Source organism: Lepidochelys kempii, chromosome 16, assembly GCF_965140285.1.
Source record: "Lepidochelys kempii isolate rLepKem1 chromosome 16, rLepKem1.hap1, whole genome shotgun sequence".
NCBI lineage: Eukaryota > Metazoa > Chordata > Testudines > Cheloniidae > Lepidochelys > Lepidochelys kempii.
Genome location: NC_136395.1, coordinates 20,198,084 through 20,226,040, shown reverse-complemented (window position 1 = coordinate 20,226,040; position 27,957 = coordinate 20,198,084). Strand labels below are relative to the sequence as shown.

Genomic DNA, 27,957 nt, shown 5'->3' with positions numbered 1-27,957 from the left:
TGCTAAGTGGTTTGTCCTCCCTCCCCGGCCAGAGACAGAGAGAGGCCCCCCTCTCTTGTAACTCCTTGCTCAAAAGCATCGCTTGTTCCCATCCCTTGGCATCTGGTCCCCTCAACATGAATGAGCCCCTCTGAGGGGGAGGGGGAGGAGCTGCGGCAGCCAGGGCCTGGCCCTAGCTATTCCAGACATTCCCAGGTCTGTGCTGCAAATGTCAAGAGGAGCTGTCAGTGACAAGACAGCATCTCAGTCTGTGGCGCCTACACCATCCGCTTCTGGTAAAAAGAGGGCTTGTCAGTCACCAGTCTAAGGGGAAGAGGGAGTGCATGGCTAGGAGCCAGGAGGAGTTGCTCTGCCTGACCCTGGCCAGTGCCACTCGCCCTCTGGGCCTCTATTTCCCTAGCGATAACCTAGCACTGGCCAGTAGGAGCATGGGGGGGCGGGGGGAAGGGTAGCAGGGAGTGCCTGGCTGCAAAGCACAATGGAAATCCTGAGTGTTATTATTCCGGGGGTGGCAGCCTGCATTACTCAGCGCTGGCATTGCTAATAATCCACTAATAATAGCACTTGCCATCTTCAGAGTATGTGCTGAACTTTAACGAATTAGCCCTAACAAGCCCCTGTCAAGGAGGTGTCAAGGTGTAGATTATTGGTGTTTGGGGACACTGAGGCAGAGAGGTGGCGGTCCCACAGTGAGCCAGCATCAGAGCTGGAATTAGAACTCATGTTTTCCCGGTCCTGCCCTCTGCCCACTAGGCAGCACCTGGCCAACTGGGTCTCCTGACCCTTCGGTGTATATAATACAGGGCCGAGTTCTTCCCAGCGGTGGCCTAGCAGCAGCCAACCCTATAATCTGCAAATCCCTCAGCTCTGGTGGTGCTGTAGGAGAAGCTCTTGTCTGTTTGGTTTCTATATGGGTGTTGCATCCTCCCCGCCATCCCAGAGATTCAGGGACAATCCACAGCAGCTGGGCCTGCATGTGTGTGGAGAGGTATTTTGTGTCCCACCCACTCACTGCCATCCCAGGGGTGTGAAAGTAGCTCATGAGCGGAGTCCAGGCCGCCTTGAGTAAAGGGCCTTTCTTTGTGTGATGGACCGTACATCTGGAAGGGGAGCCAGTCTGACGTGTGCCCTCTGCATCCGTGGCAGCATACAAAAGCTGAACCAAATCCCGAACAACCCTGTGTGCCGAGGAGCATCCCGTCCCAGCAACAACGAGTATCGAGGCAGGCTGCCAGGCGTTCATTCTGCCTTTACCCTGCCTAGGTTGACGAGAGCAGGGGATGCGGGAGGAGGTCCTACGGCGGGCTGGCAGCTTGGGGCTGATTCCGGCAGCACCCTGGTGATCCTGGGCAGAGGCTGCTTCTCCCATTCGCCCTGCGGAGAGAGTTAGATGTTAGCAGGTGAGCTCTTGGGGTCTTTTTGTTCTGTGTTTGTACAGCACCTAGCACAGCTCCAGATACTGTGATAACACAAATAAATAATAACAAGAACACATAGGGGTGGAGGTTAAAGATGGGTCTGGATCAAGAACCAACCTGTTCCGAAGTCTGGGGGGGGGGGGAAAGGGGGGAGTTAAGATGGTGATTTGTTTCTCTCTCTCTTTTTTTTTTTTTTAAAGGGCTCTTGTATTTTTCCTCTTCAGGCACAGCACACTGGAGCAATGTATTGCCCGCCCTTGGACCAGCTCCTCAGCGAGTGTCCATCAGCCTCTCTCTGTTATGTCAGTGGAGCTACCTGGTTTTACATCAGCTCAGAATCTGCCTGTGCTTTCTTTTTTTTAAAGCATTTTACTCTACTTTGTAACTAGAATGCCCTGCTAGTGGTTGGAGGGGGGGATTAGAACATCCTCCAAGCCAGGCTCTATTTCTTTAGTGAGGAGGTAGGCAAGGCAGGATACCAGCTGAGCTGGATTTCCTGCCGCTCTGGATTCCACAGCATTTGACTCCTGAGCTTCCTCTGGGCCATTGTATAATACAGCTTGATTTGTGAGTAGCTGCCCGCTGAAAATGATGGTCACCTGGTTCCACCCGCACTCTGCCCGCACAGGCAGCCATGGCATTACAGACATTGATCCCCGAGAGCTTGTTCTTTCCACACATTCACTAATGCACAGCCGAGCTAGATAGAGAGCTTAAAGAGTGACAAGAAGGTATAAACCATGGGTGATTGCAAATTGCATTCAGTCTGCTGTAAAGACAGAGATAATGAGGGTTGGTCATTATGGTGCCTGCATGGTAACTAACTAAAATGAAATCTGTAGGCTGGCTTCTGCTTTAAGCAGCTGCCCATGGTGTAATTACATTGGCTCCTGAGGGATTGCACTGGTATAAATGCCATCATAAGATGAGGGCCGAGAGTTGTTAGGCAGGTGCATTCCTGACATGAGACAGAGAGAAAGATTCACACTGAGATTGCTAAGGAACAGAGAGCTGGATCTTGCTGTGTATGCAAAGGCATCCTCTGCCGTGAATGTCCATGGTGTTCGGTAAAACCGTGACCGACAGCTTGTCCCACCCAGAAAGGCCCAACACCAACCGTAGAGCTGAACACGTCCGGACTGGGGAAGTCTGCTCCTGAGCATTGAGAGCACGGCCTGTTTCTGCTAATCAGCCATGGGGTGGGCAGGCTAAGCACAGTCTCCATGGGTTACAGTTTCAAAGAGGAGGCTAGATCGTTATCGTTGTTTGACGTGCGGTGTTAGGAGTGCCGGTGAGTGTGCGTTAGGGCCTCTCCGCGCCATGCCTCCGCATTGTCACTGTAGCCCTCCCATAAATCTGCACTGAGTTAAAAGCCGTATGAGAACATAGGGAGCATTGTGCAGTTCCTGTAGCTCTTCAACACGAAGCATTGACCCTACCCCACTTTAACATACCCCCCTCTGCCATAGGACCCGAACTTAAATCCAAAGCGAGGTGTGGTGGATCTGGTTTTGTGGTCTCCTCCGTCATCTCAACCCATCACAGTGGGTAGCACTTTGGGACGTGGACTCAGTCCCAGCTCCCGGAGGAGGTGAGTTCAGTGGAGGGTGGAGGGGTGGGAGAGAGGATGGTCCTACACTGTGGCTGCACATCCTGCTTTGGATAAGTCGGTGACGTTAATGACCAGGGTTGCCCATCATTTGTCCCTAATGGCCGTGACTAATCGGGCTGCCTGGGAGCAGAGGGAGAGGACTAGTCTGAAATGGAAGAGGAATGGAGATCCATCTCCTCTGGAGGCTTTAAATAGCCGGGGGAGGGCGACTGCATTGGAATGGCAAACCAACAGGAAAGCAGGAAAATGGGCTCTTCCTGAAATGCAGCCCAGCATCTCACACAGTGTCAAGTGTTGTGTGATTTGGGCACCCACCACAGTGAGGGGCTGCGACAGCCCTGACTAGTCGTGTACCCGTCCCAGCACCTAGCTCTGCCAACGCAACTAGATCCGGGGCCTCAGTGGTGCTATTCCCGGCTAGGACCCAGCACAGAGCTGTGAATATATAACTCCCAGCCTGCAGCGCCCCTGCTATTCCCGGCCGGGACCCAGCAGAGATCTGTGACTGTACCTCCTGTCCTGCAGCATCCCCTGCTATTCCCGCCCGGGACCCAGCAGAGATCTGTGACTGTACCTCCTGGTCCTGCAGCACCCCCTGCTATTCCCGCCCGGGACCCAGCAGAGATCTGTGACTGTACCTCCTGTCCTGCAGCATCCCCTGCTATTCCCGCCCGGGACCCAGCAGAGATCTGTGACTGTACCTCCTGGTCCTGCAGCATCCCCTGCTATTCCCGGCCAGGACCCAGCAGAGATCTGTGACTGTACCTCCTGTCCTGCAGCACCCCCTGCTATTCCCGCCCGGGACCCAGCAGAGATCTGTGACTGTACCTCCTGTCCTGCAGCACCCCCTGCTATTCCCGCCCGGGACCCAGCAGAGATCTGTGACCGTACCTCCTGTCCTGCAGCAGCATCTGTGCTTCTGATTCTGGGCCCCTGCTCGGTTCTGCCACTATTAGAGCTGTGCAAATAACCGAGTTTTTCTGGGTCAGTGGCCATGAAAATCAAAAAATCAACAAAAAATTCATTTCAAGTCGACCTGAAATCATCAATGTTTTAAATTGTTTGGCTAAACAGAAAAGTCCACCGCAATGAACTTCCAGTCCAACAAACTTGTTTTGTCTCATTTTTGAGGTTTTTAACCTTTTTAAAAAAAGATAAAATGGGTTTAGAAGTTGACACAACAAGTCATGCATCAAATGTTTTGTTTAGAAAATGTAGAAACTAAAGATTTGGGGATATTTTTCTTTTCTTTTGGCCAGCAGAAGGCAGTGATTTCAGTACCAATCCCCACCACGTTTCTGTTGAAGTGAATACGTGTTTTGGGGCAAAAAAAAAAATGGTTTGTCAAAAATAATTTTGCACAGCTCTAGCTTCCGTACCTCAAAGTTGTAGGTAACGCCCTCTATTTGTTGTGTTTTAAGCTACATCAAGGATGTCTAGACCATAAGAATAGTTCTTTTGGGGGTGTGTGTTTATAAATCTAAATAAATAAATACTCCACAAGTGGATGCCAGAGGAAAGTGCTCTCTCCTTCACTACTGCAACACTCAGACAGACGTTACCTCCAACTACCTTCTGTGCAGGAGACGGATTTTAATGTTACTAAATAGTTAAAAGCAGAGTTCTTCCGGAAAATCCAGACGGACTTGGGATCACTGAACTGCAGAAAGGCAAGCAGCTAATTAAAAGCTAGTGTTCTCTTGACAGGAATTCTGTGGAATAACTGAGATGTCTTAAAATCCCACTCGGTTAAAAAAACAAACAGAGAAGGAGGGGGAAGTTCTGGGTCTTTTTCTTTTCTCATTTACGTTTAGACTCCAGATTGCCTACTTTGGGTTAATGCCAGCTCCACACTAATTTCAAATTCTCTTCTCAGTTGCCCTCCTATAACTCCTTTCAGTCCAGGGGCTTCAAGGAAAATAACTGCGAGTGAAAATCACCCCATGCAGACACCTAGCACAAGCTCTGTGCACCACTTAAATCCTCAGATTAGGGTTTAAATGGGACATAACTGGTCTTTGCTCTGGTGCTCTGCACAGGGGAGAAATTCATCCTGAGAGCAGAATTCGGCCCAGTGAGTTTAACAGGACTCTGCCAGCTCCAAAGGAGACTTGGTTAAAATAATCTTATCGGGAGCTGACGCTCCTCCTTTTAAATCTGTTTTCTGTTTCTCCCCACTACTTTGGTTTATACCTTCTCCAAAAATAATTTCAGGTGTCATCGACAATTCTATTGTCCTGACCAGAAATGGCACTGGGAAGTGACGGTGATGAGAGACCGAAAACTGTGCTCAATCTGCATCATCATCAACATCCCTTAATATGGTGTTTTGCATTCAAAGAGCTCAAAAGTACATTATCATTTCACAGGTGGGGAAACTGAGGCACAGAGCAGGGACGTGACTGCCCAAAGTCACCCAGCAGCAGAGCTAGGGCTGGAACCCCGGTCTCCTGAGTCCCAGTGCAGTGTGCTATTCCCTAGGCCACACCACCTCCTGTCCTATGATCTCACTGACTTTGTGTTCAATGGGTTAGTTCTATTGACAGCCAATACAATATTCCAAAGTTCTGAAAATAGCCCTTTATTTTCCCTTGTTTCTGGAGGAATTTCTAGTTTAAAGGTGACTTCTGCGAAGTAACTCTAGAAATGGACTTATGCAGATAAGACTAAACTAATTTACTAGGTGTTTGTACTGCGCTCATCACTGTAGCATTCTAAATTCTAACACAGCAACTTCTAGGGCCCAATTTTTAAAGCGATTTAGGTGCCTAAAGATGCAGATAAGTTCCGCTTGGGATTTTCAAAAGCGCGTAGGTGCCTAACTCACATTGATTTCAGCCCTAGAGTCAAGCAGAGTTCTTTACATCTCATGGATCAACACCAGGAAGAAAGGTTCCATAGGCCAAACAGTGAATCTGTGGAAAGCCCCCTGTCTTCAATAGCTTTACACGTGCGTCACTGACTGGACCTCAGTAAAGAATCTGATGAGGCCTGAGAGCAAATGAACTCCATCTCCCACCCCCTTAGCTGCAATGCTAGGCAGGTGGCACCAAACTTTTTGTTGTCACCAACCTTGGCCCCTCCAACTCTGCATCCGCACAGGGAGTAGCCCTGCTGAGTCCAAAGGGCCTGTTTCAGCATGGTCACCGCTCAGTGATGCTCTCAGATGGATTGTTTGCAGGGACCCATACATACCGGGAAACGAACCGCTGAGGATTTATTGCAGTGCATAGAGATCGGAGCAAAGTCATAGAGAGATTTCAGAACGTCTCTGTTGAACGCATTCCAAGGGACGGAAGACAACTGCTGCCTGATGGAGGCCTGTGGGCACATGCAGATCTCCTCATCGTTAAACCTAATGTGGGAGAAATACCAGAGAGAGAGTGCAACAGAGCAGATCTGGACTGACTCCTCTTCCATGCTGGATGGGGTTAATTCTTCCTTGACTAGGGCCTGATCCTGAAAGGTGCTGAGCATCCTTAATTCACTGAAAACTGTGACTGCACAGCACAGGACACACTCAATACCTTATACAATCACAGTCTCCTCTTAGACAGGTTTCAGAGTAACAGCCATGTTAGTCTGTATTTGCAAAAAGAAAAGGAGTACTTGTGGCACCTTAGAGACTAACCAATTTATTTGAGTGTAAGCTTTCGTGAGCTACAGCTCACTTCATCGGATGCATACTGTGGAAAGTTTAGAAGATCTTATTATATACACACAAAGCATGAAAAAATACCTCCTCCCACCCCACTCTCCTGCTGGTAATAGCTTGTCTAAAGTGATCACTCTCCTTACAATATGTATGATGATCAAGTTGGGCCATTTCCAGCACAAATCCAGGTTTTCTCACCCCCCCACACACACACACAAACTCACTCTCCTGCTGGTAATAGCTTATCCAAAGTGACCACTCTCCTTACATTGTGTATGATAATCAAGGTGGGCCATTTCCAGCACAAATCCAGGGTTTAACAAGAACGTCTGGTGTGTGTGGGGGGGGTAGGAAAAAACAAGGGAAAATAGGCTACCTTGCATAATGACTAAGCCACTCTCAGTCTCTATTCAAGCCTAAGTTAATTGTATCCAATTTGCAAATGAATTCCAATTCAGCAGTTTCTCGCTGGAGTCTGGATTTGAAGTTTTTTTGTTGTAAAATAGCGACTTTCATGTCTGTAATCGTGTGACCAGAGAGATTGAAGTGTTCTCCAACTGGTTTATGAATGTTATAATTCTTGACATCTGATTTGTGTCCATTTACTCTTTTATGTAGAGACTGTCCAGTTTGACCAATGTACATGGCAGAGGGGCATTGCTGGCACATGATGGCATATATCACATTGGTGGATGTGCAGGTGAACGAGCCTCTGATAGTGTGGCTGATGTTACTAAGCCCTGTGATGGTGTCCCATGAATAGATATGTGGGCACAGTTGGCAACGGGCTTTGTTGCAAGGATAGGTTCCTAGATTAGTGGTTCTGTTGTGTGGTATGTGGTTGCTGGTGAGTATTTGCTTCAGGTTGGGGGGCTGTCTGTAGGCAAGGACTGGCCTGTCTCCCAAGATTTGTGAGAGTGTTGGGTCATCCTTCAGGATAGGTTGTAGATCCTTAATAATGCTTTGGAGGGGTTTTAGTTGGGGGCTGAAGGTGACGGCTAGTGGCGTTCTGTTATTTTCTTTGTTAGGCCTGTCCTGTAGTAGGTGACTTCTGGGAACTCTTCTGGCTCTATCAATCTGTTTCTTCACTTCCGCAGGTGGGTATTATAGTTGTAAGAATGCTTGATAGAGATCTTGTAGGTGTCTGTCTATCTCTATCTGAGGGGTTGGAGCAAATGTGGTTGTATTGCAGAGCTTGGCTGTAGACGATGGATCGTGTGGTGTGGTCAGGGTGAAAGCTGGAGGCATGTAGGTAGGAATAGCGGTCAGTAGGTTTCCGGTATAGGGTGGTGTTTGTGACCATTGTTTATTAGCACTGTAGTGTCCAGGAAGTGGATCTCTTGTGTGGACTGGACCAGGCTGAGGTTGATGGTGGGATGGAAATTGTTGAAATCATGGTAGAATTCCTCAAGGGCTTCTTTTCCATGGGTCCAGATGATGAAGATGTCATCAATATAGCGCAAGTAGAGTAGGGGCGTTAGGGGACGAGAGCTGAGGAAGCGTTGTTCTAAATCAGCCATAAAAATGTTGGCCAGGGACTGTCTTTATTCGTGTATATTGGGCCCATGATCAAAGCTTGGATCTTACGGTGTTGAGAGTTTATCTAAGCACCTGGATGTGTGGCCAGAAGTAATGAGAGTGACCTTCAGCAGTCTATGGATTCATAGATTATAAGGGACCATTGTGATCAGCCCGATTTGAGCCTCTATAACTTCATTGGGGTTTTACCATTTGCTGCTGTGTGTACTCTGGATTGTTAAGTTCCCCCTGTAAATTGGCCACTGGAAAGCGAAGGGCCCAAAACCACTTTTGCAAACAATAATGTCTCCCACGTTACCCCCATACACTGTGTCTTGCAAGAAGCCCCTCACCAAAGAGATGTCCCCTTCCCAGTGATCTCTCTCCAAACCTTTCTTTTAAAAACAGCCAGTTGGGTGCTTTAGCAAAAGCCCCAAAGTATGAATCATTCCTCCGCTCCCCCTGAGCCTGCATGCACCCAGCACTTCTCCTGCAGAACAGATGTTTTAAACCACGGCATTACCTATTTTTAGTTTTATTAGCAAACGGCTTGTTGTTAATCACCATCCACTTGCAACATGCTCAGGCCCAGCCTGAGCCATGTGGGGACTCCGTACCTGTTCACGAGATTAAAATATCTTTGCAGGTAGCCTAAATCCACAGCACTCTTGCATAGCTCCAGCTGCGTCTGGGGATAATAGTGCACGTAGTTGACACACATCTCGTCCGTGATGCTAAACCCACCCTGCAAGAAGACGGGAAACAAGTGTGGGTGCAGATTTCAATGCACCCTCCCCCGTCAAAAATAAGCAGGCGCTATTTGTTCCTGTATTGTGTGCATTATCCGCTCCCTAACGCTGCCGTGACAGTTACTGGGTTTCAGGTAGGAAATCACAGCGACCGAGTTGGCTGGGAAATTTTCCAGGAAACATTTTTTTCACTGAAAAAGGCTGATTTGGTAAAACCAAAACTGTTCACACGAAAGGATTGGTTTCAACAAATTTTCCAACTCAAACTGTTGAGGAGGACATTTAAATTTTCAAAATGTCCCATTTCAACATTTCTGAAACAAGAAGTTTTGGTTCTTCAGTCTGAAATGACTTTTCATTTAGAAACTTTACTTAATTTATATTTTTTTAATGGGCAAAAAATTTTGGGCAAAATAAAAATGAAAATTTCGGATTTTGATTTTTTCCTCCCAATTTGGGACCGGATAATTTTTCAAACCATCAAAAATTCTCATGGGATGGGCAAACAGATTCCCACTCAACCCTGATGTACGTATCGGTGCCACAAAAACTTGATCAACATTAACTGCACTAAACCGTTGTGATTTTACCCAGAGATGTGAACCTCTAAACCAAAGGTCAACGCAGCCACACACAGAGCTTTCTAATCTGTAGCAACCTCTGTTAATCTGGATTTTCACCCCTCTTTAGCAGGGACTGATAACCGTGCTAGACTGTGTGGTGTATAATAATATGCAGACTTCCTGCAATCCCTCAGCAATATTTAGCTCTGTCCCCTTAGCTTGCGTAGCTGATCTTCTCTCTCTTGCTGCAGATATTAGAACACAATGAGACCTTCTTTAATAACAATCAGTAACTGAGATAGTGGCTTGTAATGGGAATTAGAATGGCTCACTTTCCTTTTCACTCATCACCTAAGGAGACTGATCGCAAGGAGTGAATGGCTAGTGCACACATTCCTTGACCACTATTCCTCGGGGAAATGAATGAAGGCCCCGATTCAGCAAGGTATTTAAACATGTGTCTAACCTGCAGCACACAAGTAATCCCATTGACCCAGCGTTTAAGTGTGCCCTGTTGTCAATTGCAACCTTCCACCTGTGTCTCCCTGTCTCGTACACATACAAACATTCATGTGCTCACACGCACACTTACCACAGTTGCTTGGTTCCTGTCCTCTGTGTTGTACATGCAGGTTGTTGTGAGAACATCGCCCTGGGTGTTTAAGCACAAATTGCTACAGCGTTACATCTGAAACCTTATTTCTTATATGTGCAGAACCACGAATGGTGCCGTGAGAGACCTCTCCCAGATTCCACCCCCGCAGCAGCTTCGATGACATGTCAGGCAATCTGCTTCCCTTCAACATGCTGCCCTGAGTGTTAGTAACTGTGATGAACATACATTCTCTGAAGGGATGGGTTCAAGTCATTGCCCTGCGAGATTTCCCTCCACCTCCCTACTTTCTAAGGAACTCCAAGCCAGATTCTGAAGGCATTTGAAGCACCTAAAGCTGCAGATAGGTGGCTAGTGGCATTGACAGAAGTGCCTAAGCAGATTAGGTGCCTAACTCCCATTGACTTCCCTGGCGTTCAGTCAGAAAGGGTTAACTCCTTTGGAGTTATTAATGAAGCTGGTCAGAACATTTCTACAGACATGAAATTTTGCAGGGGCATTTGTGAATTTTTCTGCCACAAAAGTGTGTTCTGCCACCTTTGTCTATTCCTGCTGATGATGATAATGTGATTGCACGATCCCTGGAATAGCTGTTGGACAAATGGGTTCCGATTGCTTATATTTAGTAATCATGCTGACTATTTCTTTCCTGTTACATTTGTATGGGAAGCTGCTGCCGGGGTTGGAGCACTCCATGCAGAGGCTGGTTCGTAGCTGGAGGTGGAGAGTCTTCCGGGGTGGAGACTTGTGGACGGTAATGACGGCTGGGTCGTTGAGGGAGATGGGCTAATTTAGCACCATCCGCTCCATGGCGACCTCTAACCGAGCGCCTATGGCGCATGCAAAGTGAACGTTGCCCACTCAGCCAATATCGAACCTCACCATGCAGAGCTGATTTACCTAGCAAGCGCTTAGATGCTAAGGAACTGAGACCTGTGAGAAAGTCTGTCTGTCAAGGATTACTGGCTTCACTTATTATCATAGCCAGTAGGATAAAATAATGTAAGGGAATCTGGTTTAAAGGCCAGAAGAGACCATTACGATCATGTAGACTGACTGCCCATATAACACAGGCCAAAGAACTTCCCGCAGGTGCTGCTGTTTAAGCAAAGCATCTCCGATCCTGGGGAGCTGCTGTTGTTGCTTCTGTTGTCACTCACCGGGAAGACAGAAACCACTTTCTTTAACATACGGATCTCCTAAAAGAAGAAAAACAATAACGTTGGAGTTAGATGCAACCAGTTCCCCCTTTGCTACCCCATCTTTCCTGTTAAGCGTTGATGAGTCTAGTCAGGAGCAGCACTGAATTTGCACCCTTGTGTGCGGGAGATAAGACCGACCACTGAACGATAGCAGGGTTGTTTTCATGATGGTCTGATGCTGCGGGCAATGGGGAAAGGAGAGTACCTGGAAGTGAGGGCTGTAGTGATTGTCCGCATTCACAACTTCCCTTTCTCTCCCTTCTCGGGACAAAATCGTCGCCACCTTTCTTCCCGTCAGGTGAGTGTGGAGCTGGGAGGCAAAGATGTGGATCCCAGCCGGGGGCAGAGCCTGGAAAAACAATCCCGTGGGAATATCCAGGCTTGTACGGGCCGAATAATGACAAATGACTAAATCAACCAACATCACTCCCTCTTTCCCAAAGAGCTCTCATCAGTTCCCTTGAGGAACTGAGCATGGCTTCCGTGGGAGGGGCGTGGCAGGCACTTAAAGGGACAGTGTCAAGTGATTTTAAATGGAGTTTTATTTGTATAATCTCTTAGAAGCTTGAAAATAAACGTTCGTTTGGGGACCCGCAGTTCAGTCTGTCCAGCCCTGATTTACCGCCCACCACCTTCTAATATGGCAGAAGCTGCCCTGGTCGGGCACTGTGGACTTCCTTATGTTTGTTAGCGCACAGCACCAACTATTGGTTTTGCGTAGGGCCTCTAAAAATATTGTTTAAAACCTCCTTGAAGTCACAGTGGAAATTGAGAAAACATAGTAGAGAGCGATTCCAAATCCAGACCATAGTCCCCATCACATTCAAATTAAAAATCCCTGTTTCCCCTAACTTCTTTCTACCTCTCTGTCCGGTCTTTGACGGTGATCTCTTGTGGGCAGGGACCTGCCCCTCCTGAAATGTAGCACATCAGAGGTGCCACTGTAACTAAATGTTAAATTAAATTTGGTGATGGCCCTTTAAATGGGACAAACATAAACCCCAATCGATAAATTGGCAGGTGATTTGTATAATTGCATGGTGCCCATCTGCCCAGTGTACAGAATTCATTTGGCTTGAAAATGGAAGTTGTCTTAGAGAAAAATTACACCTTTTAAGAGTTGAAACTCCAGTAATAAGCTTTCTGAGACAGGGAATGGTTCTTAGACCAGGTAGGTTGAGCAGATGGCCGTCAAGAAGGATTGACTTTGAATGGGCTGTCGGCATTTTCTGAACATCTGGAGAACACTCCTTGGTCTTTGTTTTAAACAGCATTTCTTATAACAGAACTCCACAGTGCTCACACAGAACAGGCTGAAATGTGGGGTTCCTGTTGTACCCACAAGCGTTTTATCAGGCAACGAACTGGATGCTGATAGTGCAGTGACTTTAAGGACGTGAGATCAGCAATACCTCACACACACAGCTGCTTCACCACGAGGGGCAATGCTGTGCAAGGACGCCTGTGGTACACCCTATTGCCATGGGAACTTTGGTGTCAACCTACCCAGCCCTCAGCTATGGGCACAAGGACCCCTTCCCCCATCATGTTACTGCTTGTCAGTCCCCTGCCAATTCTAGATTAAAGAAGATGCATGGACGTGTTTGGAGCCCTGTGGGCACTTTTTGCTACACCACGGCTCGCATCATTTTCATATTAACAACCGTCCGGTCTAAGTGTGAGCTGGGCCTGGAAGGCCTGAGTTCCAGTCCCTGTCCTGCCATCGACTCTGTGGCATTGGGCAAATCGCTTCAACCTCCCCTTGCCCCTCTATCTGAATGGGAGATTGACAGTGGGGTGGGAAAGAGACGTTCATGAGCGTTGCAAAGCCACTTTATAAACGCCGTTGCGGGGGTTGGAGGGACGCCTCATTCCAGCATAAAAGACAGTGAGTCGCTGCAACGTTTCTTTCGTTCCTGATTCGCTTTCTTCCAATAACTGCAGGGCAGTGCATGACCTGGGGGTACCCTGGACACACTCCTGGGCCATAGCTACCCACTCCAGCAGTACCTGGGCCATGCCGGGGAAGCAAATGATCTGACCAGCGGACCAAATTCAGTGATGAATCCTGGTCACCTGCCGCCTGAGGTACATTGCCCAGATGCTAAAGAGCAGAAGCTACTTACTGGCCAGTTCCTCTCTAAAGCTCAGTCATCTCATCCAAGTAAACACAAGCACTTGGGCCTCTCTTGGCATAGACATTCCTCGTGCTGCTGAGTTGGAAGAGCTTGTGTGCACCTCTGCCAGGCCCTATCGTACTCACCACTTGGGTGCATTTATCTGTGCAGTACCCTTTCAGGAGGAAACCAGCTTCCCCAGGTGGGATAGCCATCACCGGCGTGTAGACCAGGCCCAGCTCCATAATGCCAGCATCATAGCGTCTCAGCGTGGCTGTGTAATAGAGGCGAATCCCCGAGGAGTCATGGCGACCTGGTAAGGCAAGAGGACACGCCATGACACCGCGTTACAAATCGCAGCGGGAGTAAGAGTCGCATGTGGGAAAATGTCAGACATGAAAAATTAAACTTCAGTGCACTTAGCATCAGGACAGCAGCTCAGTTCTTCCATTTGCTGGCTAACTGCACTCATTCCTTGTACTAGTCTTGTTATTATTTTTACAATCCTATTATACTCCCCTCTTTCCATAGGCAGTTGTACCAGCAGCAAGAGACTGGACTAAATGGTCTCCAGATACATGCCTGGTTGTCTGGAAAGGTCACCAGCCCAGGGACCAACAGCTCACTAAGAGGAGGAGGGAATCAAATGGGAATGCCTTTGGAAGTCCACGCGAACCCACAGTAGGTGGGAGTATGTGTGGGAGGCAGATTTTGGAGAGACTCAGTTCAGACCTAGGGGTGGGAAGTCTTTCTCTCCTCTCCCTTTTCCAGCCCCACCCTGGTGCTGAACTAGGACTCTCTGTGCTAAAGTTGCAGAACTGTTATCATGGTTTTGGGCTGAACTGTTGCCCGACGATCCAGCCCGAATGAGGACTAGCTTGTAGCTTCACTGCCCCCAGAGCAGGGCAGAAACCAGCCTGTGACTCCGAGACACAAACAAGTGCCTGGCTCCCCACTAGCTCTATAGGAGATGTAAGCTGTGATTGCCCTATTGCTGAGCAGCTTGCTTCCCAGTGCCAGCTGGAAAAGCTGCACGGGCCTGCATGCGGGAAGGGGAAAGGGTAGGAGCCAAAGCTCCCCCCACTCCCCATCCCTGCCCATGTGGGCGGGAGAATCCTGTGCAGGGACCGGCAATGTGGGAGTATCTCATGCCGAGCAGTAAGAGGGTTCCTTGCTTTCCCTCATTCCCCTGTGCAGTCCCAAAACCAGGCTCATAACTGAGCCCTTTATGAATTAGAGACATTGAGCCCAGAACCTAGCTGTGTCCCCTGGGTTCCAAAAAAAGCTCTTCTAGCAAGTCTTGGTGCTGACTGGCATGAGTGTCCCCTCTACAGCATGATGAGATCTGCTCGAGGAATGATTTTGGGGGAAGCCCTGTGGTCTGAGCTATGCAGGAAGTCAGGCTAGATGATCACAATGGTCCCTTCTGGCCTTGGGATCTCTAAATGGGCAGCCATCCAGTAAATTGCAATGAAGGCTTCTGTTTTCCTTTGTGGAGTGGGGAGAACCTTCCTCCTAGTTACCAAGGCCAGTGAACAGCCTGTTTGCAAATCCTCCCCAAGAGATGGTGCCTCTTTTTATACTGTACCTTTCTGCTTCTCTTCTGCCCCAACAAACTATTCTGGACCCAGCCTAGACACCTCTGGGTGTAAAAGGATGAGATTCTTGTTCAGTGCTCTCTATCGCCCTGGACTAGAAGGCAGCACCTATCTGAATCCACCATCTCCCTCGTCTCCTGGCTTCCTCCCCAAACGTGCACCAGCTCTGAGCATCCCGCTCATTACAACCTGGTTCCGTTACAATTAATTCATGAAATTACTGCCATGCCTTCAGGTAAGCTCATAGCCTGAAGGGAGAGCAGAGACGGTCTCCCTGAGATTAGACGGGAGTCAGCCAGCATTTCCCACTGACATGAATTTGCCCAGGAAATGCCCAGCGGATCTGGACAGAACCTAGGGCATTTGGGGGCCCTCTAATTTTTCTTTCATGCACATGACGCAGTTCCATTTTATTCCATTCAGGTCCGTGTGTTCATGGTATGTGAGCCCCTTCCGATGTATAAAGCTGGGTGACTAGCCTCTGTCGATCCTTCTCCAGGCCTCTCCTCAAGTGGAAAGTTGTGTGCCGTTTGGATGTGCTCGGAGCTGTGGTTAGCATAGTTGGTTCTGCATGCCCCATTGTTTGGGCTAGCAAATGATAAAGAGACCAGAAGGACAGGCCTGGGAATTCTTTTGAGAATGCCCTTGGGAGTTTGGGAGATAGCATCGATTCTAACTGGATGGCCATTACAAAAAACGAAGCTATTCGTAGCGGGGGGTGTGAGCAAATGTGTGTGTGTCTGAGTGGGACTGGGTGTGTGCAGTTTTTTTAACTCTCTAGTGCCGAGGTGGGGTGGTGGAAGAGATTGTGGAGATTACAGGCTGTGAAATGTGCACTCTATACTGTGATATAACATCATCTACTCGGCTGATGGTGTTCCGCCCCCAGGCTGTAATTAACAGAGAAGATCCTGGCGCTTTCTTAGTGAAATGTCACGGCATAATGGCCCCCCGGTTTCTGATCCTGTCTTATCCCTCTGCAAACTGATCTGAGTGAAGAAAGAGTTTCAGCTCTGGAAAAAGCAGAAAGGGACGCCAAGTCTTGCCATCAGTTCTTGTGCACCAATCCTTCTCACCGGAGCCCAGCAGAAAGACACTTATGAGGGCTACAGCGTTTGGATAAGATTTGCCGTGGGTTGGATTTGCTGCTTCTCTCAGAAAAACCCTCCAGTGGTAACTCTGCCTGACGCTGTGTGTTTGCTTTGGATGGTGATTCCTTTTCACTCCCTTCAGGCAGGGGAGTGAGACTGGTGATGAGATGCCACACTGAGGCCTAGGCCCTGTCTACACTAGAAAAGCTTTGCAGGTAGAGCTCTACCAGTAAAACCTCCTAGTGGGGATTCAGCTTATGCCGGAAAAGAGGCTTTTGCCAGCATAATTTAAACCAGTTCTCCAAACAAAATAAACTATACTGGTGAAAGGACTTTTTACTGATATAACAGTGTCTACACTAGGGGGTTTGCTGGTATAGGCCCGTCATTAAAAAAATCACATCCCTGAGCGACATTACTGGAGTTGGAAAAGGTTCAGAAAAGGGCAACAAAAATGATCAGGGGTATGGAACGGCTTTCTTATAAGGAGAAATTAATAAGACTAGGACTTTTCATTTTAGAAAAGACATGACTAAGGGGGGATATGATTAAGGTCTATAAAATCATGACTGGGGTGGAGAAAGTACATAAGGAAGTACATAACACAGAACTAGGAGTCACCGAATGAAATTAATAGGCAGCAGGTCTAAAACAAACGAAAGGAAAGTATTTCTTCACACAACACACAGTTAACCTGTGGAACTCTTTGCCAGAGGATGTTGTGAAGGCCAAGTTCAAAAAAGAACTAGATAAATTCATGGAGGATAGGTCCACCAATGGCTATTAGCCAGCATGGGCAGAGATGGTGTCCCTAGCCTCTGTTTGCCAGAAGCTGAGAATGAGCGACTGGGGATGGATCACTCGATGATTCCCTGTTCTTCTCATCCCTCTGGGGCACCTGGCATTGGCCACTGTCAGATACTGGGCTAGATGGACCTTTGGTCTGACACAATATGGCCGTTCTTATGATGTTGCTATACCAGCAAATGTTTCACGTGTAGAGCAGGCCTTCACCCCAAAGAGTGGAGGGACACAGACTAGGCATGACACAATCCTGCTTGCTGATTTGCCAGGTGGGTCGACAGGCACAGAAGGGGGCTCTGTCCAGACCTTTCGGAGGAATGGTTGAACATACAGACAATTGCTTCGGGAGCCTTTCTCGGGAGGGTTTGTCCGAAAGGGAGCACGGAGCCCTTCCCCAATGAAGACTCTCTCTCCCCAACAATGGGAATAAAAAGCGGACATTGCAGCCATGATGGCAGTTGTGCGGGTAGAAGTGCGACAAATCTCCAGCCCATCTGGGAGTGATATGGGTGTAACCCACCCTCTGGTGACTGGGCTGCATGAGGGAGGTAGGATTTGATGATGATGACTGCTTCCAGCTAAAAGACTTCGACCTCTAGTGCAAGTAGTTGAAGCTCACGCTTTCAGATCAGGGTTAAAGCCCCACTGTATGGCTCAAGTGGAATCAGCTACATTATGCATCCTATTTACGTTGCTACTAGAAGGGTAGAGAACAGTGCGGCTGTAGATGAAGCAGCTCTGATGAGGCTGGAGACAATGCCACTGTCTCTGTGACACACGGTCAACTGGTGATTAGAGCAAGAGCATGGGAGTCAGGACTCCTGGGTTTCAGAGTAGCAGCCGTGTTAGTCTGTATCCACAAAAAGAAAAGGAGGCCTTGTGGCACCTTAGAGACTAACAAATTTATTTGAGCATAAGCTTTTGTGAGCTACAGCTCACTTCATTGGACTCCTGAGTTCTCTTAACAGCAAAAACAAAGTTAGCACCAATGGTTCCCCTCCCTGACCTCCGGGCACGTTTTTCAGGTATGGGCTGTAAAGGGAGAGGCCGGGTTAGCTAGGGCCGAGAGGGCTCATACTTATCTATGAGTATCTGGCTTTGGGTTGGATTCATCGAACAGATCAGACTAAATGGGGCGATGTTATTGATTAAAAGGGAAAAGCGGTTAAAATAATGAAAGGAGCGAGCTGTATATTTATAGACGTGTTGCTTCTTGAGTCTCGGAATGTGATGTGATTGATCTGCAGTACATATGCTCTGGCCTCCTAAAAATACTCTGGGATATTCATGAAGTGAGTTGATTTAATGTAAATGGAGAAATCTGGTAATTTAGCGGAGTTTTTAAAAAATGTGTCGACTGTCAAAGGTATCAAACCAGAAATGCTATTTATTCACTTGGAAAATGTCTCCCCCATCCCACTCCCACCCAAACTTCTCCCTCGGTAACGAAATTCAGCCCCAATGTTTGAGAGCAATGGTGGGAAGACCACAAGTTTGCATACCTGGGGAAGGAAGATGTTTTCACTCCCCACAGGCAGGAAGGATAGTCTAGTAGTTATAGCATTAGCCTCGGATTTGAGGGACCTGGGCTCAAGTCCTTGCTTGGCCATGGGCTTCCTGTGTGACCTTGGGTAAGTCCCTTAACCTCTCTGCACATCAGTTCTCCAGCTGTATAATGGGGGTAACAGCACTGCCCTACCTCACAGAGCCAATGAGCTCAGATACCATGGTCAGAGGTCCCTCTAAATACCCTAGCGTAAGGGGCAAAGAATGTGTAGCCTAATTCTGAGGTTGCCTTGTCCAGGGCTAGTAATCATTACTCCTAGGGTCTATTTCTGCCACTGTGTGACATTTTGGTCAAGTCATTTACCTGCTCTGTGCCTTGGTTTCCCTATCTGTGAACTGGGGGTAATAATGCTGACCTGCCTCGTGGGCGTGGGGGGCTTGGGAGGCTAAATTAATTGTCTGAGCATTTTTAGATTTTAGATCCTCACCTGAAAGTGCACGTAAGTGCCCAGTATTAACCATTTATGCTATTGTTATTTATTCCAAGCCAGGATATCTGTTTAAAATGAGGCTGGTCTAGCTGGGAGCTATTTCAGGTAGACCACTCCAAAATGACCTCTTCACACTTAACAGGTTGGTCTGCAATCTTGCTTCTGTGCAGAATTTCTTTCTCTCTGTCCTGATTTTTATTATGTTTAGTTAGGCAAATAGCTGCCTGCAAGCTCCAATGTTATTGGCTTCATGTTCTGCTTGGAAAGACTATGAAGAAAGGTGCAGATAGAAACATTCCAATCTGAGGGACTAATACCTTTGCTTTGAGCCAGGCATGGTGAGGGCAGAATCTCCACAGCTCTGCCAAGGCTTCTGAGTCCAGATCCGCAAGGTCCCTTTGCACCCAGCCCTGGCTACTGCAGCCCTGAATCAGAGCAGTGCCAGACTGCGTGCAGGGACTCGTACGAGGCAGAGCACAAGCCAAGCCAGGCAAGGCTGGGGAGACTGGGATCCAGACCAAACCTCTCCTCTCTGTAAACAATGCTGGAAGTCTCACGGGCAGGGCCTTTTGCATGAGGTCTCCAGTATTTCTTGGCCTCAGCTGGGTTAAAAGTACAGGGCCCTGTGCTGACATGAGCAGAGACGGCAGAACCCAGCAGACTCTCGCTAGTAGGTTGTAAAAGTGAGGGCTTGCTTTCCCCACATCCCACTGGCAGCCCCGCTCGGGTGCTCTGCTGGATTGAGGCCCGGAAGGGGTCTGGGTAGGAGCTGCTTTCCGTGACATGTTCCCCTGCCATGCCTCAGCTGCCTCTACTTAAAGCAATGATGTCTGGGCTGCTGGCCGGCACCCCTCTCCCTGCGCTGGGCTGGGGGGGCAGGCGGTGCAGGTATAGGCAGCCAGTCCTTCAGGGAAACATGGTTTCCCTTGCCAGTGAATGAGCCTGGGAGGGCAGGAAGCCATGCCGCCTGCCCTACTAACAGGACAGCCTGGGAGTGTTCTGGCTCCGTGGCCACAGTGTATTGGTGCCTGGGGAGCAATTAGCTAAAGAGATTTTATAGATTTCCCCCCACCCCGCCCCTGGGTCAGGCCGTGCTTAAGAGCCTGGCATGTACGTGAGTCTCTGGCCCATATCCATAGGCCCCTGAAGGCTTGCTTACCTTTGAACACCAGAGGGTTGTGGTAGTGAATCTCAAGCCGTAAATATTTGGAGGAGCCCGGACCACCAAAGGCAAGTCCTGCCTCTTCTGGATAGTAGAAGGCCTGTAAGCAGGAGAAGGAGAGAATGTGAGGGGGTTGTGTGCAGCTGATACATGGAGCCAGGCAGAAAAAGCTGGAGAGGAAAGTGTGCAAGCGGGAGATCATTCTCTGGCCCACAACTGTGTCTCATCCCAAACGACTGTGTGAACAGCTAGGTGTCTGCCACTCTGGAAGGGCGTTCTTATCCTGCATGCGTATGGGAAGGACCCTCAACTGGTACAAACTGGTCGCTTCAGTGGTACCAGCTAAGGATCCTGCCTATGCCCGAGGTCTACGGGGGAGGGAATATTAAACAAGAATGAGCCCAAACCCCAAAACTGAGATCCAGATTTTGAGTACCATGAAATGTTAGGGGTGTTCAGATCCCAGGGCTTGGTTCTGATTCACCTCTGATATGAAAGAAAGTGAGACAAATGGAAGAGGGGTCAAAAGAAAAGCAGCTGAAATGAATGGGAGAGTCAGTGCAGCAGCCACTGCTCTCGTTTGCACACCTGAGCTCCCATGGCCCACGCTGCAAGCACATGTCTGCAGTAGTTCAGTCGGTCCGGCTTCATCTTGGAGTCACAGGGCCCATTGTAATGGGGAAAGCTGTCAAATTCTGCAGCACACTGGAAGACTTCCATATGATGGACTATAGCTTCATTGCCTGCCGTGATCACCGGCTCGTACTACAAAAGGGGGATCCGAGAAGAAGGCACAAGTATTAATAATGGCTGATAATGACCGTACAATTATCTAAAGTTCCTATCACCATACTATCTCTGTTTCTATATAGTATCCACATACAATATCTCGAAACACTTTACAAAGTACATATGTCTAGATAGAGATATCAATGATATAGATGTCTTGCTTCACCCACCACTGAAATGCAGCCACCTCTGATGCAGAATGTGGAAGCTGTTCCGCAATGTCCAGCAATGATATACAATGGTTGAAGACTGGAAGTGAAGAAAACTGTATCCAGGTGGAATGTGTTTCCAACTGCTACATCATATGACAAGAAACTAAAAATATATCGTGCACTTTCCTTTTCCATACAAGTGATTGCTGTGTGCCTATCGTGAGGACTCAGGAGAGAAGAGCAGTGCTCCCGTCCTCAAAGTTCCCTCCCTCCTGCCACCCTGCTGAGAAGCCTTTGATCTTTGGCTTCTGCAGCCAGTAACCAGGGGAACCCTAGTGGGCATTGCCATTCAGAGAGAGGTCATGGAGGGAGGCTGGCTGTGGGGATACCAAGCTGTGGGGAAGCTGCCATGTGGCTGATACCTCTGGAAGGTGCAGCCTTGAGAAAGAGGAGGACCTCAAGGATTGGGTTTGGAGCACAGAGAGCACTGTTTATCCGGGCTGCTGGCCGACGAATGAAAGAACAGAGGAACACCTTCACCAGAGGCTAAGGGAATGGAGACAACTTACCTGAGCTTTAACGGATTAGCTATAAGGAAAACATCCCCGTTCTCCTTCAGAAAAACGCTCCTCCTTCTTACCATGACAATGTGATGTCTCGGAAAGCTGTCCGGAAGCTCCACCATATAGCACCAGTATGTGGTCTCCTGGCTGGGAATGACCACGTCGGGGGCTCTGACCTCCATGGTCTTCATGTCCCTGGGCAGTTCCGGGGTGCTGATGTTTGGCTTCAGCAGCTGCACCCTCTGCACCCCCCGGTGGATGGCAGAGATGTTGATTGCCTGGAGAGAACGGACGGGTTTCTCAAGGATCCCATAGATAAGGTGCACGGTACCATCCTGAAATGAGAGACCAAGGACGCTGGCATAGCCGGGGATACCCGCAGAGCAGGAGAGCTCGGCACTGCCTGAGTAGTTTTTAGTGCCCTGAGAGCTGGGGTGAGTCAGGCAGGGTGATGCTACCTCTCCAGGCTCGGCAAATTTGAGAGCCCACTATTAGTCTGTGTCTGTGTCACTGCCCTATTGTGCAGGGTGCTGCTTAGAATGACACAACAGATTTAGGGGGATCTGGCTGATGTTATTTCACTGATTAATCCCTGATCAGAGGCTGTTCCCTACTAATTTAGATGGTTTAAATTGCTTTCTTCAGAGTATAAGCTCATGACAATTCCAGCTCATTTATAGACCTAATAAATTCATACATATACATTAACAGTGCAATATACTGCTCCCCCTTCATAAACAAGGGGCACTCTCACTCTTTTGCACATAGGCACACACAGAGAGAGACAACGTTGCTGGTAGAGGCTCGGATCCAGAGACTGTTGTAGTCGGTGGAAAGACTCCTGTTGATTTCAGTGGGCTTTGGATTGGTCGCAGAGCTGGGAATAAGTATGAAAAAAATTTTTTACACACACCCCACCCAAAAATCTGTGCACATTTTTTCACAGATTCATTTCACACAAGTTCTCTCTCACACACACACACACACAGTCACTAAAATCTTTGTCCTGCTGTGAAACCAAAATCTATTCCCGCTCTTAGTCCTCGACTCACTCTACTGCAGGGGTTCTCAACCTGTTTCTTTCTGAGCCCCCCACCCCCGACATGCTATAAAAACTCCATGGCCCACTTGTGCCCAAGAACTGGTTTTCTGCATATAAAAGCCGGGGTCGGCATTAAGGGGTAGCAAGCAGGGCAATTGCTTGGCGCCCCACACCACAGGGGCCCCCGTGAAGCTACATTGCTCAGGCTTCAGCTGCAGCCCCAGGGGTTTCAGGCCCATGTGGTGGGGCTTTGGCTTTCTGCCCTGGGCCCAGCGAGTCTAACCCTGGCCCTGCTTGGCGGCCCCTCAGGGGGCCACGGACCCCTGGTTGAGAACCACTGCTCTACTGAACCATACTCCCTCTTGATGACACAACACCTATCCCTCCCAGACATCCAGAGTTGGACATTTTTTCCAAAAATTCTGCCATTTCACAGAAGTTCAATGAACCCCAAACCAGACACATTTCATTGGAAAAGCTTTTTGTGACTGTACTTCGGCTCAAAATCCTCCTCCTTGTCGTCCTTCCAACAACACCTCTTTGCAACTTGCATAATACCTGGCTCCACACTGTGATGTGGAGCGATGCAGAAGACATATTTCAATAGAGCTAATGTACTTAATGGGAGCGGATGGTAGGAACCGGATAAACTCAATATTTTATGGAGATTTATAAAGAGTTGTACGTGGATTGTGTAAACATTTTTTTAAGCTCTTCCTTTTCAAAGGGATGAATGTCTAATGTTCTCTTACAAATAACATGTGGGAAGTAGACCCCCACAGATGGGAACACTGGGCATCGTACCAATGAACCATTGATTTTCAGTTACTTGTTTTGGTGGAGGGGGGAGATATCAGTTGAATTGTGGGTGAAAAGGTAGAGCGTTCTCTATCTAATCTAATCATCTTTATACTGCCCTTCGTCACCAGGGTATTTGAGCACCTTCCCCATACACTCGGTAGCCATAGCAAAGGCCCTACTGGACTTCATGGAGACTCTGGCATTTTTCTCCCTTTTTGGATTCCAAACTTTGCTTGGGGTAGGGTTGTTGGTTTGCTTGGGATTTTTTTTTTAAGATTTTCTTAATTTCCTGCTTGTTTGGAGGGGATTAAGGGTAGAAAGGATGTCAGCATTGCGAATGCCATTGGTAGAAAGGCTTTTTTTTGCCAAGGAAGGTTTTGCCGGCTTCCCTAACGATAGTCAGACTCCGGATTCGAGACGTACTCTCGTGCCTCTGAGGCCTTCCAGGAGAGTCAGACCATTAACTCATGAACAGTCATGGAAAATGCAAGGATCTCCACACTACAAGGGCAAAAATGCAAAGTCTGACAATAATAGTTTGCACATACCTAGCTCCTTTGAGCCAAAGCAAACCCCTTTCATCCAAGGCTCTCTTCCTCACTGGTGAATTAACCCTTTCTACCTCCCACGGTGTAAGTAGTATCTCTGTTTTACAAATGAATCACAGAGGGGTGAGAGACAACACATCTGTGGTCACATAGCAAGTCACTGCCACAGGCAGGGGCCTGATTCTGATTTCACACCCGTTTTACACCAGTATAACTCACTGATTTCAATGGAGTTACTCCTAATTTACACCAATGTAAGCAGGATCAGAAGCCCATCTGCCCTAGCTTTCAATCCAGAGCACTAGTCATGCTGACTTTTGACCCAGAACTCTAACCACTAGACCACAAGTATTTAAACATCACCAGAGCGCACATTGGGTGAAATCCTGGCCCTGGTGAAGCCAACGGGATTTTTTCTATTGACTTCAGTAGGGCCAGGATTTTACCTGTTTGTTATCAGATCAGTCCTGAGCTCTCAGTGATAAGTGATCCCAATGACACTATCCACCTGGATGGCACAGCGCTCAGAGTCCAGCCCATCCTGTGAACAGGAGAAATATTGCCCTGGCACTTCGCCTCTGCCCGTGGCTAGGCGCTGCAGTACCTCTATAAGGTAGTCCTTTGGATCACAGGTGCTGAAGGCTCTCTTGAAGACCAGGTAGAGTCCCTCGGGGGTTCTGTGTGCTTTGAGAAGCTGGTAGTTCTGCTGGGAATCCATGTGAAGCTGCCCTTTCTCGTCACTCCACGCATCCTGCGGGGGAGGGGAAAAAAATCCTTATAGCCAGTTAGGACACGATGCTTTGCCAGCGTTATTCAGTCTTAGTGGGACTGTCTTTTTGCTGTGTGTGTACAGGACCTGACAGTCCGGGGTCCTGGTCCATGACTAGGGCTCCTAGACGCTGCTTCGATACAAGTAAATAATATCTCGATCAGGGGCATTTCACCAGGGATACGTAGATCAGCAGAGTGACAGTAGGAGTAAATCTGACCCAGAATTTGTACTGCACAGAACGATTTGTAGGGCAGCAGGATGTATCGTTTGGTATGTGGTGGTGGTGTTTACTAGGCACAACTGATGTTAGTAACTTTCAAAAAGTATCTAACTTTTTATGTCAACAACGTCCATGTTCCTTTAAACAAAGGACTGGATTTCTGACCAGCAGCCCAGCGGTAGGAAAATCCTGCAGGGATTTAAGAAGATGTTGCACCTGTCTGTGCAGAAACATTTTTTCCCCCCAAAGACTTTTATCATAGACCAGCTGCTAGTGGCTTAAGGTCAGACGCAACCTGTTCTTGGAGGACTGTGGGGATGACCCGGCAAACGGCTCTTCACGTTCGTAGACCGTAATCATCTGCAGCCAGACCCTGTTCTACAATTAGTGAACTCAGCAGGGCTACTCCAAGAGTAAGGTTTTGCTGAGCATTACATATGGGTGGCAAAACTGGCCTAATAAGCAATCCTGGGTTTAAAGATGTATAGGAGCAGGGCCTAAAACTTGCACTAGTTCTGGGAGTCTGAACTGGATTACTGAGTATGTCTTTCCCATCTCCAGTAGGTCTCTTTCACTTACTGGGTGCAAGAAGAGACTGGGAAATATCTCATTGCACATACTCCATTGGAGTAGCCACTGACGTAATTTCATTTTATTTTTGTCTGAGAAATAAAAAGGAATAGACACTCTGGCATCATTTCAGCTTCAAGTGTAGAATTGTAACCTTGAACATATTGTCCTTAGGTGGGGGGAGGAATCAAGCGTGACATTTGTTTTCACAGAAACGCATTGTGCAAATTAATCTTGTAGTATGTGGAAAGGTTACGCAAATTTGGATCTTTTAGCATCTGACAAACACAACCAGAAGAAAGACAGCCGGGGAGAGAGATGATAGTGTACAGATTTCTATAAGTCTCCATGCGGTAGTTAAAGGATGCTACTAAGCACCAAAATGGGACTGAAGGTCAGAACACTGACTGCTTTTGAACTGAGCCCTGTACATCTTACAACGAACATGTGAAAACCATACTAGAAATGTTCTTTTTTTTAACTCGGTGCTTTGCAATCCTGTAGCATTCAGGTCTTCTCATACTGGTGATTAGCTGGTAATTAGTGACAAAACTAGCAAAGATAATAGTGTCCCAAGCCCTCCTTTTCATCCTTCTGTTATATTGTAGATTACATTACTGACAGTTGGGAATTTCAAATGGATCAGAAAAAAGCTGGATTGCTTTCTACCTTCAAACAAATTTACAGTGAGCCCATCCCAAAGGTCTGGGGATGGTTCATGTGATTTGTTGTTTCAGATACGTGCCTATTGTAAAGAAAGATTAAAAAGTAACACAAACTGATCGTGTAGCAAAAGATGATAATTTGCAATATCAAAATCAAACTGCAAAATCAGAAATTAGCTCCCCAGCTGCCTGTCTAGCATTCGGCATTTTTGTCCACCCAAAATGCATTTGCATGTTTGATTTCTTCTAGTACTGTGCTCCTGGCAGCGGGCAGTCAAAGTGTATTTTCCAAAGTCCTGTTGATCTTTGCTACAGCTTCAAATCTGACTGGTTGAGGCTGGCAGAGCAGACCTTCTGGATGATCACTTTTGCACTTTCTCGATGTCATTAACTGGAGTTGTGGTTAATTTTTAATGTGACTGACAGAAGTGCACAAGCGAACCAAGTTGTTGATGCATCATGCATGTGTGCACGTTGTAGCTGCCGCATATATATAGCCTCCTGTTACAGTGCTTTGGAAATAAATATACTAACGACACTGGGGTCAAGGAATGAGAGCAGTTGTTAGCTCCTCTGGTAGTCTAACTAGTCAATTCTGTTCTGTTTCAGATCCTATACCATACTCATCACTGTGGTATCTGAGCCCTGTATCCCTTTGGAATAAACCTCCAAGCACATGTTAACCACCCACAGCTAAACGTACAGACCAAACCTGAAGGTCTCACACAGCCCACAGTCCCATGGACTCCTCTGAGATCTAGGTACAGTTCAATCCTTTCCCACTACAGAGCAAAAATTACCCCAGGACAGGACTCCTGGACAGGCAGCCGAGCTTGGAACCTTGGCACTGTGCAAGCAACTTACCCCAAAATAGGAACTGTGCCCATCGCTCCAGAGCACAGCCAGGTCCGCGTTCTCAAACTCGCCCCTGTCCGACATCCCGAAGAGCAGCCCAAATTTCGGCTCCTTGACCAAGAGCTGGAAATGCACAACCTGCTCCGGGTAGCTGACATTCCACGAGAGCTCCAGGAAACTCTGGGGATCCAGAGGCACCTTGTAAGGGAAATAATTCTCCCGGGGAGCTGTGCCTTGCAGAGCCACCACCAGGATGACCAGGAAAACCATAAGCATGGTGAAGTACATTGAGGCCACTTCCCGGAGCCTGAAACTTGGGCAGGAGGATCTCTTGTTCCCGGTGGACTGCATGCTGGGGAGAAAGATGCTTGCGCTCTTGGCTTTTGCCATTTATGTACTGGCCCTCCTGGGCAAGCTGGGTAAGTAATACTCCTTAATTGCATTTGGTGGTTGGGAAATTTGATTGCTGTTTTGACCCCCCACCCCCACCTTCTGGTCAAACACTTGTCATTCTCTGCCTCTCCCTAATTGGCTCTAATTGTACATGGACATTATCAATGGGAATTGAACCAGACTGGGCTGATTTTATTCTCTCTTAAATCATCCGGTGCGGTTGAAAAGTGCTGTTTACCTTCCAGCTGCTCTCGCTGAGCTCTGCACTGATATCCTCTCGCCTGCCTGCCTTGCCTTTTGCCCACTGCTGCAGCCTGCCGTGCACCCCTCACCCCTCTGCAAAGGACTCTGGGATAACACCCTACAGCACCTCGGCCCCCAGTTGCCCACACAACTCTATTAGGGCCTGGATCCTGCTGTCCCTTCCCATTGATTTAAATGAGACCTTCGGACAGTCCCCATGGCTTCTTCCAACGGTTCCTTTCCAC

General features: G+C 48.0%; 1 protein-coding gene across 1 annotated transcript; it reads right to left on the bottom strand.

Annotated features, from left to right (window-relative positions):
• Positions 1 to 1,239: 1,239 nt before the first annotated feature.
• On the bottom strand, positions 1,240 to 27,427 carry DBH (dopamine beta-hydroxylase). Its single transcript, XM_073314815.2, has 12 exons — positions 27,086 to 27,427; positions 24,599 to 24,745; positions 21,681 to 21,938; positions 20,688 to 20,864; positions 20,097 to 20,199; positions 13,594 to 13,760; positions 11,536 to 11,679; positions 11,289 to 11,327; positions 10,108 to 10,167; positions 8,821 to 8,948; positions 6,226 to 6,385; positions 1,240 to 1,374 (listed from the first exon to the last, which is right to left on the bottom strand). Exons 1-12 carry the CDS (start codon positions 27,425 to 27,427, stop codon positions 1,240 to 1,242), a joined length of 1,860 nt encoding a protein of 619 aa, XP_073170916.1.
• Positions 27,428 to 27,957: the final 530 nt, after the last annotated feature.

Bases quoted from the DNA above. Each gene is read 5' to 3' on its own strand.
- DBH (XM_073314815.2), bottom strand. From the start codon at position 27,427: ATGCAGTCCACCGGGAACAAGAGATCCTCCTGCCCAAGTTTCAGGCTC. The intron at 24,746-27,085 runs GTAAGTTGCTTG...CCTCCCCCGCAG, and splicing joins GGCACAGTTCCTATTTTGGG to GATGCGTGGAGTGACGAGAA. The intron at 13,761-20,096 runs GTAAGCAAGCCT...TTGCCTTACCAG, and splicing joins CAACCCTCTGGTGTTCAAAG to GTCGCCATGACTCCTCGGGG.